We start from the raw sequence: 17,780 nt of genomic DNA, 5'->3' as shown, positions 1-17,780 counted from the left end.
ACTCACCAGTGAATTGAGACAATTCATTGGCCTGGAAACCACCTTTATCATCTCTGGTCAACTGAATACCTTTCCTAGACAGAGAAGATTTATTCAATGTTTCTATAACAGCTCCTACTGGTAATCATAGTGATAATTACAATAACGATAAATAGCAATGACAATAATTATTACTTTTATATACTTATTAATATTTATAAAATGTTTATAATCTATAGTTTAATTTACATTTTGGAATTTATATGACATACAGGGTTAGGCACAGTGGCTCACACCTGTAACCCTAGCACTTTAGGAGGCTGAGGCGGGCAGATCACTTGAGGTCAGGAGTTTGATACCAGCCTGGCCAACATGGCAAAATCCTGCCTCTACTAAAAATATAAAAATTAGCCGGGTGTGGCAGCATGTGCCTGTGGTCCCAGCTGCTTGGGAGGCTGAGACAGGAGAATCACTTGAACCCGGGAGGTGGAGGTTGTAGTGAGCCAAGACTGTGCCACTGAACTCCAGCGTAGGTGACAGAGCAAGACTGTCCCAAAGACAAAAACAAAAACAAAATTTATATAACATATTTATGTATTATATAATTTATAGATAAATATTTTGTATTTTATATATAGTTTATATATAATATAGTTATTTATTTATAGTACTTATATAATTATATATGTATTAATAATTATAATTATATTTATAAATAACAAAAAATATTCTCATTACTATAAACCTCGTGAGTTGCTCCCACACCTGACACCCCAGCCTGCACCTGCATCCGAGGACTGAATCTCAGTTTTAACCCTCTAGCTGCCCTTTTGCACCAGCCCCAGCCCATTCCCACCCCCATTTTACCAGGGTCAGGTCTGACCATCTAGTTGACATTCATGGATTAAATAAAAGCAGTCGCCAGCTTGTTCCTGGCAAGGGATGCAAAAGTCTTGTGTCCACAGAAGCCATCGCAGGTCTACTCACCTCGGGTTGCGTTTCTTGGCCCAGGGCTGGCGGAGACTGCCCGGCGTGGCCCTGGCCTCCACCTTGGAGCTGGGTTGGAGGGGGCCGACCCCCACAGTCCAGGGAGGCCTCAACATTTTCTTTTCCAGAGGTCCCTGAGCCAGGGTCAGCTGTGGGTAGGGGACAGCGGTGCCCTGCAAAGTTGGACATTCTGAGCCCTGAACCCCTCCTCCATTGCCTCCCATGGGTGGGACCCCTTTCTGGACAGAGAGCTGTACTCAGCATGTTTATTGCTGTAGCTTCGACAACAAATAATCATAATAACAGAGATAGTTACAATCATGATGAGTGACAGTGAAAAAAATAACTTCAGGCCTGGTGTAGTGGCTCACGCCTGTAATCCTAGCACTTTGAGAGGCGGAGGTGGCCAGTTCTCTTGAGTCCAGGAGTTCGAGACCAGCCTGGGCAACATGGTGAAACCCCATCTCTATAAAAAATTTTAAAATTAGTCGGCCATGATGGCATGTGCCAATGGTCCCAGCTACTCAGAAGCTGAGGCAGGAGGATCGCTTAAGCACAGGAGGCTGCGGTGAGCCATGGTCGCGCCACTGCACTCCAGGGTGACTGTTACTCTGGGCGACGGAGCAAGACCCTGTCTCTAAAAAAATAAAAATAACTGTTCACATATTTATTTGTTTTTCACATTAACTTATCATTTATAACCTCTACAATTTATATTTCATGTTATAGAAGACTGTATTATAGTTTATGTGATTTCATATTTACAGATAAATATTTCTATAACAATAACATTTTTCCCATAAACCTTGGGCCCCACCCCACCTGAGGAATGATTCTCTGCTTTGTCCCCGCTGCCAGTCTGGGTCCCCGTGGGCCCCTACCTAGGTTGGCCCTGGCCTCTCGTCTAAGGCGGGAGCTGGACAACTGGTCGACCCAGCAGCTCGAGGCCTTGAGCTAGTCCACTGTCTCAATGGGCTGTCCCTCGGCTAGAGTCTAATGGGGACCCCTGGCCTAAGGCAGGCAGGGACCCATCGATGGGAGTCTTTGGGGGTTGATGGACTATAGAAGAGAGACCGAGCCTGGCAGACTGCTGGTCAACCCTGAGGATGCAGGGGCTATCCATCCATCTCCGCTGTCCTCACCACTCCCCAACTTTGTCCTAGCCCAGGGTGCATCCTGGCAGGGTGACAAGGAGGCAGCGCATTGAGTTGGGTTGCCAGGAGGCTACCTGATCACTGCCGCCCCACAGTGTGGCTCTGGGTCCGAAGTCCTGGGGATTGAGAGGGATAGATGCATAGATGCTTGGAGCCTCCATGTGGGTGGACAAACCCCGGTGTCCAGGACTGACTTTCAATGGATTGCAGCCAGGGAGCTGTTCTGCTGCTTAGGAAACCCAGAGGTGGGTCTTTTACAAACTAGCATCAGTTTCCCCAGGAACCTGCGTTTGCTGATGAGCGAGGGGCGGGTGCCTCTTTCTGGCAGTGCCCCTTTTCCCAGTAGGGACTCTATACGCAGATGGACCTAAGCGCAGGAGGAGGATGCTGTGCACACAGGGTGCACCGCGCTGCCCTGGGAGGGGATTGTCTGGGACGAGATATCCAAGGTCAGTCACGCCTCCTATGTACCGCTCTATCTTCTGCCTGCCTTAAGGTCACCCCGATGGTAACTTTGCCCCATTGGTTACTCAGACAAGCAGACACCAAAAGCCTGAGCCTGCAGTTCCTTTGTCAGGGAGCAGGATTGCCATGGCAACAGTACATCTCCTGTAGGAGTCTAAATGTTACAGTGGTCTAAACCCAGCTCAAATGTTCCCTCCCACAGGGACTGGGAGCAAGAGTTGTCTCCCTGAATGGATTTCAAAAAGCCAGCTCTTGGGTTCTTGAGAAAACAGCTCTGGGTGGTTGCTTTGCATCTCAAAGGGCAAAGAATGTATAATTGCAACCTTTCTAAAGTAACTATTCTAAGAGAGAGTCCGGGGAGGGGGGGCCTATCTGCCTATCACCTGGTTTAGTCTGGAATCAATTTTGGTGGCATGGGGCTTTCTCAGGCAGGCGTTTTAAGCGGGACTGGGGTCATGACCTTAAGCTGCTGGTAGCCAAGCTAGAGTTTGGTCAGGTCTCTAAGTGCAGTGATTTGGATGGAGCCATTATGTGCCAAGAGGTCTGCAGTTTTCTGCCAGCTCCTTCCTTTTCTGCAAACTCAGTCTGAGTTTCCATTTTATTCTGTGACCCTTTCTCTACAGCCTCTTCACAGAGAAGTGGCACCACTGCATTTTTAAAAAGGTGGTTAAGGGCCGGGTGCGGTGGCTCAAGCCTGTAATCCCAGCACTTTGGGAGGCCGAGGCGGGTGGATCACGAGGTCAGGAGATCGAGACCATCCTGGCTAACATGGTGAAACCCCGTCTCTACTAAAAAAAAAAAAAATACAAAAAACTAGCCGGGCGTGGTGGCGGGCGCCTGTAGTCCCAGCTACTCGGAGGCTGAGGCGGGAGAATGGCGTGAACCCGGGAGGTGGAGCTTGCAGTGAGCCGAGATCGCGCCACTGCACTCCAGCCTGGGCTACAAAGAAAGACTCCGTCTCAAAAAAAAAAAAAAAAAAAAAGGTGGTTAATCCTTTTATAGCTAGTATCGGAAAGTCTTGTTGTGATGTGCACTGCCCCCAAACACTGAGCTGAGGAAGCTGTTCGTGATGGTTAATATTAGGTGTCAACTTGGTTGCGTTGAAGGATGCCTAGATAGCTGGTGTTGTTTCTGGGTGTGTCTGTGAGGCTGTTGCCAGAGGAGATTAACATTTGAGTCAGTGGATCGGGAGAGAAAGACCCACCCTCAAGCTGGGTAGGCACCAGCGAGGCTAGAACAAAGTAGGCGGAAGGTGGGATAAGCTGGCTTGCTGAGTCTTCTGGATTTCCTCTTTCTCCTGTGCGGGATGCTTCCTGCCTTTGGACGTCAGACTCCAGGTTGTCTGGCCTTCGGACTCTCGGACTTACACCAGTGGTTGGTCATGGGCTGTTGGGTCTTTGGTCACAGACTGAAGGCTGCACTGTTGGCCTCCCCGCTTTTGAGGCTTTTGGACTTGGACTGAGCCACTGCGGGCTTCCTTCTTCCTCGGCTTGCAGACGGCCTGCTGTGGAGCTTCACCTTCTGATCATGTGAGCTAATTCTCCTTAACAAACTCCCTTTCATATATACATCTATCCAATAGTTCTGTCCCTCTGGAGAACCCTAATACAGTGTTAGAAAACCAAAAGGTGAGAGTGTTTAATTTGGGAGGTTTTAGGTGACAGCACATCCCATGATTAAAAAAAGGATTGCTTATATATCTGTAATAAACTCATATTACACTAATAAACACCGCAAAACAAGCTAGTTGATATTTTTGAGATCAGATGTCTCTTAAACATCTTATTGATTTTAATATAGCTATAAAAAGGATCTTTATTTAGAAAAGATTTCTAAGACCTTTTACAGAGTAACTGTGAAACTTCTTAGCTCTTTCATTCTTGAATACTCCCTTGAAACACATTTTATTGACGTTTGCTATATTATTTCATGAAGAGCAAAAGGAAAATAAAATTAGTCTAACTAAAAAGAAAATCTAGCCTAATAGCTAATATTGGCCAGCACTAACTACACTCAAGTCCCCCTCCCAAGCATTTCACAGGGAGCAACATTTCATCCTCCCAACAACCAGCGAGGGGAGGACCATTCAGCTCCGTTTTCAGACAAAGAGCTTGACGAATACAGAAGTTACCTTGTCCACGGTCACATAGCAAGTAAAGGGCAGGGCAAAGCCAGGATGCAAAGCCACACAAGGCCACCTGGCTCCAAAACCCCTGGGTAGAAACCAGTGGGCCACCCTGGCACAGCAGCAGGGCCTTCCTGGGGCCAAACAACAGTGGGGAGGCTGCTCGGCTCACCTCGCCTCTCACCTCCACTTCCTGTCCTGGGCTTTTTCAGCAGCCCTGAGCACCTCTCCTTCAGGGGACTGTCAGTGGGGAGAGGTCAGGCTCAAGTTCATTTTTACATCAATGTTTTTGGTGTTAAAACTTCCCGAATGAGGCTAGGTATGGTGGTTCATGCCTGTTGTCCCAACACTTTCAGAGGCTGAGGTGGGAGGATTGCTGGAGGCCAGATGTTTGAGACCAGCCTGGGTAACATGGTGAGACCCTGTCTCCACATAAAATTAAAAACAAATGGCTGGGCATGGTGGTGTATGCTTGTAGTCCCAGCTACTTGGGAGGCTGAGGCAGGAGGATTGCTTGAGGCCAGGAGTTTGAGGCTGCAGTGAGTGAGGATCGTGCCACTGCACTCTAACCTGGGTGTAGAGTGAGACCTTGTTTCTAAAAAACAGACCACCTGAATGAAAACGTCTAATATTATGTTGACATGTAATACTGACCAAAGCCTAACTATGAAAAATAAAATCTTAAGATCATGGAAGACATACGTCTTTTAAGTATCTGTATTAGTAAAATTCATTACTCACTTCAATTATGCTGGATTTTCCCCCTTGCTATATGCTTAGAAAAGAAGAAAAATGCACCCCTGTTCAAAAACTCATAAGAATCAAAAGAAATTTTTAAAAACTTCAAATTTTAGGATGATTTTTATTTACAAAACAGATTGGATCTTTGTTTTACAAAAAATACAAAAAATGACTCTTAAAAATAGAGATAGCTTCTCAGACTCTTGGGAACTACTTTTAAGCAACCAAGGAGTTAGAACTCAGCTGGTTGTCTTCTTTGTAACAGCAACAATGACCGCGGCTGCGTGCCACGTCAATCACTGCTGGGTGTCTTCTCCTAAAATCACACAGTCCCGAGCTGTGTCTGGTGGACAGGTCTCCACTCAGGTCAGAGTCTGAAGGAGCAAGATCTTCTCGTTAATGCAGAATCTGTGCAGAACCACCATCAGATTCTCTCCACAGCGGGAGACCTGGCGCTCCATGGCCAGGCGAAAGTCCTCCTTCACGCCTTTGGTGATGCCTCGAGTTACCGTGTGGTGCCTGAGGTCAGCAATAGGGAAACAGACAGAGACCAGGGGTTAGCACCGGCATCACTGATCGCTGCTACTTGGGTAGGAATAGAGCCTGCCCCATATCTAAGTATAAGTTAAGATATTTTAAAAAGAACACAAGAATAGCTGCAACCAACCAAACATTCCAGCCCATTCCTTTTCAGAAAGACTTAAAACTAGACAGACATCTTTCCCACTCTATAAAAGGTTATTTCAAACATTTCACTGTTCAGTGAAATGCCACCTGCTTTGCCTTTGAATCAATGAAACGCTGGTGTTATGCATCCCTACTGCTGACTGGTACACAATTCAGTTACTTAGGGCCAAATGGGTCCAGTCCATACTGGCTACAAAGAGCTCGTGTCCAGCCAGGCCAGCAGACCCTCCAGAGGCAGCAGCAAGGAGGAGGGAGACCTGAATGAGCCAATGACCCAAGTGAGCTCCCACCATGGCCCCCGCAGCTGGTGCTCCCAGAAAGGTTCAGGGCTCCTGCATAGCCGGGTCACGAGCACATCTCTCTCCCCAGGACACCAGAGCAGGGCAGCTCCTCTAAATGCCGTGCCCATCTAGACTCTCATATGTTGGAGAAAACGCAGGGGCAACTGGGGTCCTGACACGAGAATGTGGCACAGGTCGGGAGAGAGAGGCAGAATCTCTGAGGGGCAGAGGCAGTGGACTGCGTGGTCCTATGCTGTCCGGGCGCTCAGGGGAGACCTGCACATGTGTGGAAGGGGTGGTGGGGACACAGGCAAAAAAGGTCTCTAACTACGCCCCAAAAGTTGTGCTTTAGAAAAAGAAATCACACATGAAATCCCAGGAAACAGAAGAAACAAAATGAAGAAAGGAAAAGAAAAATCTAGCAAAAATCAGTCAGCTCAGTTAAGAGGAAGGGAGTTGTACCTACTAGTTCAGCAATTTGGTAGACTCAGACAAATAAAAGTCACCTCTGTTTCCCACCCTGCTGCTAATTTCCCTCACACAAAGTTATAAGGATTGAAACTGAAGACTTTTTATGTTCTGGGCAAGATAAAAGTGTTGAAATTACTCTAAAATGTTTCTGTTTTGAAAAACTTGTATTAATTATCATATCAAATATGGACAACAGGAGTCACCAAGTTGTAAAACGACAGATGAAAAAAAAAAATCCAGCTTTGTTAGATAAGTAAAGCTATTACAGAACCTTCTAATGCCCGTGGATGTTTTAAAGATCTACAGAGGAAAAGAGCAGGGCCGTGGGGTTAATGCGCAGTTCTTTGTGACTGTCTCTCGTCAGGTCTGGGTGGGTAGCTCAGTAGTTAGGACATAGCGTCAGTGAGGTCCCACTGGGATAGATGCAAACCATTTTATGCTGCCCTGAGATACTGCTCGTCTGGGTCCCAGGCTGCAGCCTCAAATCGGGGCTGACCCTCTGACCATGTGGAAGTTACTGGCATTTGCAGACAGTTAGCTAAAGGGGAAACCCTCCTTTTTTTTTTTTTCTTTTTTTAGATGGTGTCTTGCTCTGTCACCCAGGCTGAAGTGTAGTGGCATGATCCCAGCTCACTGTAACCTCTGCCTCCTGGGTTCAAGCAATTCTTGTGCCTCAGCCTCCCGAGCAGCTGGGATTACAGGCACATGCCACCAGGCCTGGCTAATAAACCCTGCTTTTAATACCACTAAAAATATAACTAAATGCTACATTCTGCCAATCAGGGTCCAGTTGTATTATCTCCATATATAAAGAGTGGCACAATTCAATTATATTTCTATTAGAGCCACTATGATGAAAAAGAGAATGAGTAAGCTTTTGTGGTTTAAGAATAGGATAAACCAGCTAATAAATGTGGCATTTTAGCCTATCAAATATTTTCAATTCAGAAAGGTAAGGTCTCAAAAAACATCAGCAGCAGGAAAAAAACCATATTAGTGCCTATTTAGATACCAGGCAACTAATTGCTGATATGACCATTACGACTGGTCACTCGTATGAATATCCACAAGTAAAAATGTACTTAAAATAAATGTCAGCATCCTTAAATGTATATGACCAAAAGCCTTAACGTTTTATCAAAAGAGAATCATAGTGCACCTAAGCTAATGTGCACGTAATTGAATACAGTTTCAAATAGCTTTCATTTTTTTTTCTAGATCCATAATGATTTTTAAATCGAACACAAACACACTGGCAACTTATGGAAAAAAATAAGAAATGTTACAATATTACAACCAGATGGTTTGCCAAAATGCAGAACAAATTAAAAAATAAAGAAAGCATGAAAAAGAGCACTGAGGAACAAAGAGCTGAGAACCATGGGCAGTGAACATGTTGACAAACAGCACACTATGAGCGGGCGTTTATTCCACTTGGTACCTGTCAGCAGTCTGTATGCTGGGCTGAAGCACAGGTAAGAATTCCTGCTGCAGCAACCCCATGGGAGGGCTAGAAGGCCTTTAAAAAACAGCAAACAGCAGCATTCAAACACCCACACCGACTCACCCTGCACTGCAAAAACAACACTCCAGAGAAAATACACAAGACTGGAAGCAGACTAAACAGAAACTCGTTAACCTCAACAAGCCCCTGGCCGTGGCTGGGTGTTTAAGGAGACTGGGGAGAAGCTAGCCAGCCCTCACTGCACCCGCTGCTGCTGGTGCGTGTCCAGGGGCGTCTCAGTTCCTGGGCCCAGAGCTCAGCCCCCTTTGGAGGTGGTATAAAAAGCGACCAGTGAGGAAGAGGACGATGGAATGCAGCTGAATGGCAACAGGGAGTAGGGGCAGCCTTTGAGAAGAAACATTTTCAAAGCCAGCCTCTTTACTTTCCACTCTTCTCACGGTACACCAGTCCCAGCATTCAACCTGGTGATGTCTGGTAACCATCTTTAACAGGATTGAAGCCCCACCGGAGAGGCCCTTCCAAGAGGACTAAATGGTCTGGCAATGTTTTTGATTAAAAAAAAAAAAGGGTGAGTTTGAATTTCAAAAACATATTGAGAACAGATGGGGGAAAATAAGAGTCCGGGACCCATGGCTGTGCAGAATTCTGTAACAACAAAGATTTAGTATATTAGCTGGTGATCACCTCATAGAACATTATTATCCACCCTATTCAGAGTATAAGCAGGACATTGTTTTCCATTTTAATCCACTCTAATGCAACTAGGATACTGCATTTATCAGCACAGAAACATTTCTCTATTTTAAAATACTTAAGAGCAAAAGGTCTGTATAACAGAGTAAGAGCTTCTCCCTCCTTCGAGTGAAGCACCGGGTGCCTTCAGTGTTGGTACTGTACCTGCTTGCATCCCAGATGCCACAGCTAGGGCAGACTCACAGCCTTACCCCCGGGGAGAAGTGTACACTGCTCACAACATCTCTGCCACTCGTCTGGAAGGACCACCCAAAAGGTCTGTAATGGCTTCAGAGAACTTGTTTGGAACCCAAAGGGAAAAGGAATTGAGATTGTTTAATGAAGAGTCCAACCATTCCTCAGTGAGGAAGAGCTCTCTGCCTTAAGCAGTGTGCTTTCTACCATGTTAATTTAGGCATAAGTAATTAACCTTGAGATTCACACAGTGAAGACTCTGGGCAAATCCCTAAACGGTCAGATCACTACGGAATAATCCCTATTCCTGCTTCCAAACTGATGAAACTGCAGCCTTCCTAAGAGGCTTGTCTTCTCTAGAAAGTTACAAGAAATTAACGGTCATATTGATCAAGGTGGCAGAGCCTGGAGTTATCCCTCACTAGTTAGAAGTGCATGATGGGTATCCTTTACACAAACAGCTCCAAACACTCTTCCCTGTGATACTAGCCCGTACCCAACACTCCCTTGCTCTCATTCCCCATCCTAGGGTTCGTCCACATGGACTTATGTCACTCTTCAGCTCAGTAAAAACTGGTAAAAGAAGAAAGGTTCAGTACAATGAAGTCTGAGGTTCAACTGTTGATTTTTTGACAATCCGTCTCTCACACCTGCACTAATAGTTACGCATTATCTAGGTAAAGTGATAATCATCCGTAGGTTTAATCCTATGTACACAGACTTCGGTTCCACTCTGGCTGTCTCTGTATTAACTCATAAGGTGACTGCTGATGGGAATTAACTAAAAAGCTTGATTCGGTCTGTATTTGTATATCCAGTTTCAAAGTCTAGAAAACAAATCACAAATCAAAAGGGGTTACCTGGGCTTCCGTATCCAAAGGTAATCTTTATCCCCAAACACTGTTAAGAATATTTTGAACAACAGAGTTATTCTTCCCATAGTTTCGATTCATGATCTTAGAAAAGTAAATGGGGATGGGAAGATGCCAGTCCTTGTCCATCCTGCTTAAGCAACCCAATGCAGAAAGGTCTTGTATATTTTTAAAAAGAGCATTGTCCTTTTATTCTAAAAGTTTATAATTTAATAACATTTATAACATGAAGGGGAAAAAAACACTTAATCTTTCCATTCTTGAGAATGGATTCCACAAGACTCTATTCTTGCTAGACATAAAAAGAAATGTTTGCTATACAGCAAATTACTGAGGTTACAGAAATCTCAAATGAACATTTCTTACTTCTTTCCCTCGGCATTTCTAAGACTATCAAGATAGAACAAGATGTGGAGTTTTGCTTTCAACAACTGAAAACTAGTTTATTCCATCATTGAGGGAAAAAGAAAAATGTTTTTAGTTTCAGCAGTACTTTCTTCTCATTCAGGATTCAGTCTCTTGCAGAAATTCTAACACTGACTTACAGACACACTGAATGTGCAGGAAGCAAAGGAGGAAGTATGAAAATAAAACTACACGTGGCATTTACAGCAGAGAGGATATATTACCGAAACTACAATGAGGATTGAAGGAGAGAAGCAAGATTTATGAGCTATTTAAAAATCATAAATGGTCACTAATTTGGCATTTTCATCTGGGCCAACCTGGAATTTTAGTAACATCTTGTGGGTTCAGGGGAGTATGGTGGAGACCAACCACTCCCACCATCATTTCTTGGGACAGGTGTGTTCTTAGAGGGACTACACCTGGCTATTGATACTTTGTGTTGTGTAAGTAATGAGGATTGCATAGGAGGGCTTCATAGGTCGTTTATAAATAAAAAGTCTGTAGTTTTTCCTGAAGAATTTTTCTAACCCAGCACAATTTTAATTAAGCACAGCTGTTTTTTTTTTTTTTTTTAGATGGAATTTCGCTCTTGTCGCCCAGGCTGGAGTGCAATGGCACGACCTTGGCTCACTGCAGCCTCCGCCCCCTGAGTTCAAGCAGTTCTCCTGCCTCAGCCTCCCAAGTAGCTGGGATTATAGGCGCCCACCGCCACACCCAGATAATTTTTTTTTTTTTTTTTTTGTATTTTTAGTAGAGACGGGGTTTCACCACGTTGGCCAGGCTGGTCCTGAACTCCTGGCCTTAGGTGATCTGCCCGCCTTGGCCTCCAAAAGTGCTGAGATTACAGTTGTGAGCCACCACGCCTGGCCACACAGCTGTTCTTAATTAAAGGCACTCTGTGACTAATCAGAAACTTATAGAATCACCCTATAAATTTTTGAAAGGAAAAGATACCATGAATGAGACTTTTGTCCAGTGAAAAAGTTGCAAATGTGACAAAAATACCCCAATTTAAGCAAAGTGTTTTTAAGAAACGTAGTTAAGGAAATGCGAGTTTTTCAAAAGATAACCCAGAATCAAACTGACTGTCAAAACAGAGACCAGGTTCAAAGTCCTTTGCATTAAAGTTTTGATAGGTATAGACATTTACAAATACTTCATACAAAGACACAAAAGGTGAGCACTCGGCGTGGAAGAGCAAAAGAGAGCATGCTTACTTGATCAGCATTCCTTGATTGGGTAGTAATTCCAGATGAATTTTCCCACCTTCCTGAGTTCTCAAGTAGGCAAATTCCTCCAGCATATCAATATCTGCAGGCCAGATTCAGGTTAACCACAGGTAAAAACAGGTGCCAGTTCTCTCTGATGAGGAAATGGGGTCTCGGCAGTTGAGTAACGTGCCCATTGCCACCCCACTAACTGCAGACTCTGTATTTGACCCCAGATCTGTCTGACTCCAAAACTTCATTCTTATACCCACCAAGCTCCCTCGCACAGATAACTCTTGGCAGGAGATGTGCCAGGCTAAAGAGCATGAGGGCAACATGTTTTCCATATCGATGATAATTAATACTACATGATCACAAGAGCAAAATCTTTTTGTTTTCTTAATAAGAAATGAAAGAGGTGGTGAGAGTAGGGAGGATTGTTTGGTGTTACAGAACATAAAATTCATAAAAATAAAGTGATGACTTCTTCAGAGCTGGGGTGCAAGGATCTTTAGATGCATCAGAGGAGGAAGCTTCTGTGAGTCACCCAAACTTGATGCAATACGTCAATGACATTCATGTATGCATTTTTCTAGTGAAAAATATGTAACTTTCATCAGATTCTCAAAAGATATCTGTCCCAGAAAAGGTTAAAAACTGTTACTTCGGCCTGGCATGGTAGTGTACACCTGCAGTCCTAGCTACTCAAAAGGCTGAGGCAGGAGGGTCTCTTGAGCCCAGGAGTTTGAGACTGCAGTGAGCTACGATCACACCACTACACTCCAGCCTGGGTGACACAGCAAGACCCTGACTCTAAAAAAACAAAATAAAAATAAAAACTATTGCCCTGAGCACCTGAACAAGAATATCATTTATATTCCTTGTGATCCAGAAATAATGTAACAAGATAAGCAATGAAGTAAAAACACCCAAATTGATAACTAACCTTTAAGTCAAAGGTCTTTCCCTAATAAACAGTGTGAAATAAACGCATTGCCTAATGTCAGAAGCAGCTACTGTGCTGTGCAGCATCTCTGGTGGGTACTCATTGGTAGGTAAGACAGTTGTGGCAGGGTGCCCTAACAAGTGATCAGAGGGCACAGCCACTGTCCCCAGAGGCCACAGGAGGCATTCTTTGGATAGATGGAAGAAGAGGAACTATTAGTATTATATTCCATGGCTAAACCAGGCAAGCCGGACCTATCAGCAACCTGTAGGCTATTACTGGAGGCATTTTGGCTACCTTCTGAGAAGTCAGCTAGCAGTGGAAAATGGAAGAGGGCGGTAAGATTCCCAATTCCTTGAATCACGTCTTTTACGACTTTCACAAGATCAACTGCCACAGCCCCAGTTTTAATCCCCATTCCTTCTCTTCACTGCAAAATAGTAAAAATCATTATTTCTATCCGGAAGAATACATTCTTTTTGTATCATGTATTCATTCTACAGAAAATCAGAACGTGTTATGCTTAAACAAGAAAAAAGGATACTTGTAACGTAATTGAAAAAATTCTCGTATTGGAAATTTCCTTGCTGGCAAATTTTATTGACAGCTTTCAGGAAAAGATTCTCGCCCCGTGGCCACTCTTGCTGAAGCAACACAATCACATGCCCCAATGCCATGTCGTCTCTGTTGTCTGTGAAAGCTCTGAGCTGCAAGACAAAGATTTATACAAGAGAGAAGGAAAGGGAAGTCACAGGGTAATCTGAAATACACCAAACATCACTTTCCAAAAACATGCTGACTATGCAAATGTGTGATAAAGGTCATTAGAGTAAGAAGGAAACAAAGGCAAAACGAAATGGCTGGTAAACATCACAGCGGCCTTCTAAGGAAGGTGGATTCTAACCAAAGAAGCCTCAGGCTCCCTCTGGGCTGTGCACAGCTGCTGGCAGTGTGTGTAGGTGGGAGTCGGACATAGGTGGGCCTGAAGCTTTTGCATATGGGAATCAGGGGTAGAGAACTTTGACTGATCCTGTGTAACGGAGAAATAAATCTGGAGATTTCTTTGAAGGGGAGCAGATGGGAGCAGAAGGTGGGCAAGAGGCCATCTAGGAGAGAACCGTTTGCAGAGAACATGGGATTGGGGAGAAGGAAAGGCGATGAGCCACAAGGAAATAAGCAGAAGTGTGAACTAGAGAAATGGTCACAAGAGTTTTTATTTCAAATGAGCGGTTATGCATAAAATCACACTTTAAATTATTTTTGTTGCCCTAAGTGATATGGATGATGAGTTAAGTTTGGGAGTTACTGCACTGAAGTGGAGTCCCAATGTTTTACTCTCTGGCCGACAAACCTTCTAGAAACAATGAAGCCTCCCTGCTCTAAGGCTGTGCTCTACCTGCAGCCAAGGGCCTTGGTGTTCTTTCAAGTCCTGGAACTTTCTCAACTGTTGGGCTGTTACTGGTGTTTATCTCTACGCCTAACATGCTTCATCTAGCACGTCTTTACAATGACAAACTCATTATCACTCCGTGAACCCAACCACAATTTGTATTCCCTTTCTTTGTAGCTAATGTATTTATATTGATAAAATATTTACCAAACACTACAACAGTCAAGGTTATTTGCATATCTGTCCTACTATTACACTTTTCGAGGACGGGGAGAACTTCTGACTTCTCTTTGCCTAGTGCAGTCATTATTTAATAAAGATTTGTCAATTACTAGCCCATGTGCTTTTCTAACTGTTTGGGCCGCTCTGGAAAGTACTAAAATAACAATCCTTAACAAGGTTCTCAAGTTCTCAAGTCATGAGAATAATATTTGAAATTAAATTTTTTTCAAGCTAATCAAGTTTGAGCTTACCTTAAAACAGGCTAACATTAAATGCAGGCAGTATGGCATGATAGCCTTGCTGGTACATGGCAGGAGCTTCAGATCCGAACCTAACAGAAGTCCACAATGTTAGGTTAATGCACATTATGATCAGAGAAAACAGCTTTGAAAAGCAACTGTTTAAGATGCTTTCTTTAAATAATAATAAAAAAAAAACAAAGAATATGCAACAGTCACACGATTTCAAATATAGTTGAAACACAATTATACTTTGTGATGGTGAAACTGGCTTTTGATGGTCTCTAGATTTCATTTATCAATATTCTTTCCTAAACTTGCTTCAATACTTTTTATGAGAAAACATTTCAAATATACAGCAAATTATATACAGAGAATATGATACACACTGGTGTGCTCACCACTCAGCTTCAAGAAATGGTAATATTTTAATTTTAAACATTTCTAATATCAATAATCACAAAGTCAGTTAAAGCCTATTGTGTATCCTTCTCTGATCCCATTCTCTTCCATCCCAGAGGTAGCCATACTTCTGAAGGCAGTGGTTGTCATTCCTATGACTGTTACACACATAGGAAACAATGGATTGTCCTGCGTGCTTTCGGTCTACTGTATAAATGGTGTCATTTTGTATGTATCCTTCTGCAAATTGCTTTTTTACCGAACTTCATGTGGTTCAGGTTTATTAACTGATCAATATCAATACATGTAGCTCCGTTCATTCATTTTCAGTGTTATATAGTATTCTGTTGTCTACGTATACCGTAATTGATACATCCATTCTTTTTACAGTGGATACTGACATTTCCAATTTTTCACTATTCCAATGATAAATATACATTCTTACATATTCTCATACATTTGTGGAAATAACTTTAAGCAACAGCTTTCAAAGCAAGATCCCGATCTTCCCTTTTTGGTCTGTGTTCTGTATGTCTGTTATCTTTCTCTGCTCAGAGGCAAGATAGCAAGAAATAAATATATTTTTTCACATGGGATCCTTTACACACATACTTACATAATGTGATATATCCAAAACAAAAGGTGCATGAAATAATAGTCTCTCTTCTTATCTGAGATGTCTTTTAAAAATATTATTAAATTCTATCTCATTAAAAAAGAAAATTTCTGGTTGAAACTCATGACCCAGTAAATGAAGACTCATAGCTTGAAAAACACTAATCTAAGGTAACAACTAGGAGGTGAGGTACATTTAATAATTAGGTAATGACATGTTCAACCTGGTTATGTGAAGTTGGTTTCCAGAATAGTTGCATGACTTTACACCCCTCCCAGAAGCACCTGGCACTGTGTTCCTTCACACCCTAACAGTCATTGCCTCTTCAATTTTTGCATTCTGATGTGTGTGAAATGGTAGCTTATTGTTTTATTCAGAATTGCCCATATGACAAAAGGCTGAGAATCTTTCCAAATAGTTTTTGGCCATGTGGATTTCTGCTCCTCTGAATCTGTTGTTCCTGTCCTTTGCCTGTTTTTCTATGGGGATTGGATAATTGCTTCCTATTGGTCTGGAGGAGCTCTTTCAAAACTCTGGATACTAAGTTTTTGTTGATTTTGTGTGATAGACAATTTTCTGGCAATCTGTGGCTTATCTTTTCATTTTGATTGTAATAGCCTTTATTAGTATTTTAATTTTAATGTGATCAAATTTACTAATCTTTCTATTTTTAAATTTTCTTCTAAAAGTTTAGAAGTTTTGGAGTTTTTGCTGTCACATTTCAACCTTAAAATTTACAGGATGTCTATGTAGTGTGAAGGAGGGGATCTCAATTTTTTATTGTCGTTTTTTACATTTGAATAAAAAATTGTTCTAGTACCACTTACTGAATAAATTCATTCTTCCCTCACTGAATTTTAATGTCATCTATTTCTCAGTTTTCTATGCTGTTCCACTGGTCAACCCCTGTGTCATTGCTACCCTATCTTAATTACTAAAGCTTTAAAATAAGTCTTGAAGTCAGCTAGGTCAGTCTTATCCACCTAATCAGTTTCTGGAAGGTATATAAAGTCATGCAACCACTCTGGAAGCTAACTTAGCATTACCAAGTTGAACATGTTGTTACCTAATTATATACCTTGCCTCCTAGTTGTACACCTTAGTGTTTCTCAAGCTGTGAGTCTTCATCTACAGGGTCATGAGTTTCAACCAGAAACTTTCTGTTCTACAGAAATACTTAATTTTTGAAGAAGTCTGGGCTAGATTTTTTTTTTAAACAATTTGTTGTAGAAAACTTCAAACATACACAAAGTAATCTGCTCCAGCACCACTGGTTGAAAAGTCTTTCCTTTCCCTATTGAATTACTTTGATGCCTTCACTGAAAATCATTTGATCAAATCTATGCAGGTCTATTTCTGGATTCTCCATTCTTATGTCAATATTTTGTCAGCTCTGCCTTGATTATTATGCTTGTATATTAACTCTTGTTATTATGTAGTATAAGTCACGTAGTTGTGTCTTTTTTAAAACTTTTGACTATTCTAGATTATATAATATTTCCACTTACATTTTAGAATCATTTTGTGAACTTCTAGCAAAAAACCTCCAAAAACCATAAAGTCTACCGTAATTTTGGTTGAAATTGCATTGAATCTACAGATACATTTGGGGAGAAATGGCACCATAATAATATTGAATCTTCTGATCTGGAAACATGATCTATTTTCAAAAATCTTTAATTTTTCTCAGAAATATTTTGTGATATTCAAAGTGGAGGTTTTGCGTGTCTTCCATTAAATTTACCTCTAAGTATTTTATGTTTTTATGATGCTATTAGAAACAGTAACTTAAAAAATTCATTTTGTAATTGCTTATTAATAGCATACAAATTGATTTTTTATACACTAAAATGTCTTAGAACTTTTTTTTTTTTGAGACAGGCTCTCACTCTGTTGCCTAGGCTGGAGTGCAGTGGCGCAATCTTGGCTCACTGAAACCTCCGCCTCCCAGATTCAAGTGATTCTCCCACCTCAACCTCCTGAGTAACTGGGATTAAAGGCGTGTGCCATTACACCTGGCATATTTTTGTGTTTTTAGTAGAAATGGGGTTTCATCATGTTGGCTAGGCTTGTTTCAAACTCCTAGCCTCAAGTGGTCCACCTGCCTCGGCCTCCCAAAGTGTTGGGATTAGAGGCGTGAGCCACTGTGCCCAGCCTTGGGAATTTGTGGAGATTCCTTCAAGTTTTCTACACAG

The 17,780-nt window shown here is 42.4% G+C and overlaps 1 protein-coding gene and 1 long non-coding RNA gene across 9 annotated transcripts in view; one reads left to right on the top strand and one right to left on the bottom strand.

The window, feature by feature from the left end:
• The first annotated feature begins 3,727 nt into the window (after nt 1-3,727).
• On the top strand, nt 3,728-8,927 carry LOC116276335. Its single transcript, XR_004185758.1, has 2 exons — nt 3,728-4,114; nt 8,109-8,927. It is a non-coding gene; the product is annotated as an uncharacterized LOC116276335 (long non-coding RNA).
• Nucleotides 5,553-17,780, bottom strand: part of INTS10 (integrator complex subunit 10) — a 35,625-nt gene continuing 23,397 nt past the window's right edge. For 4 of the 8 annotated variants that reach the window (XM_009212610.3, XM_009212614.4, XM_031669413.1 and 1 more), the window contains exons 14-18: nt 14,580-14,659; nt 13,261-13,423; nt 11,780-11,873; nt 8,332-8,409; nt 5,553-5,970 (exon numbers count right to left, since the gene is read on the bottom strand). In XM_009212610.3, the coding sequence (XP_009210874.1) occupies nt 5,814-5,970; nt 8,332-8,409; nt 11,780-11,873; nt 13,261-13,423; nt 14,580-14,659 (572 nt within the window). In that variant the 3' untranslated portion in view covers nt 5,553-5,813. Of the gene's footprint in view, nt 5,971-8,331; nt 8,410-9,252; nt 9,386-11,779; nt 11,874-13,260; nt 13,424-14,579; nt 14,660-17,780 lie in introns of all 8 variants that reach the window. The other 4 variants (XM_031669414.1, XM_009212612.3, XM_003902484.4 and 1 more) reach the window with 2 other exon arrangements.

Source organism: Papio anubis, chromosome 8 (genome assembly GCF_008728515.1).
Source record: "Papio anubis isolate 15944 chromosome 8, Panubis1.0, whole genome shotgun sequence".
NCBI lineage: Eukaryota > Metazoa > Chordata > Mammalia > Primates > Cercopithecidae > Papio > Papio anubis.
The sequence above is the reverse complement of the archived record's forward strand: the minus strand, read 5'-3'. Positions and strand labels throughout refer to the sequence as shown.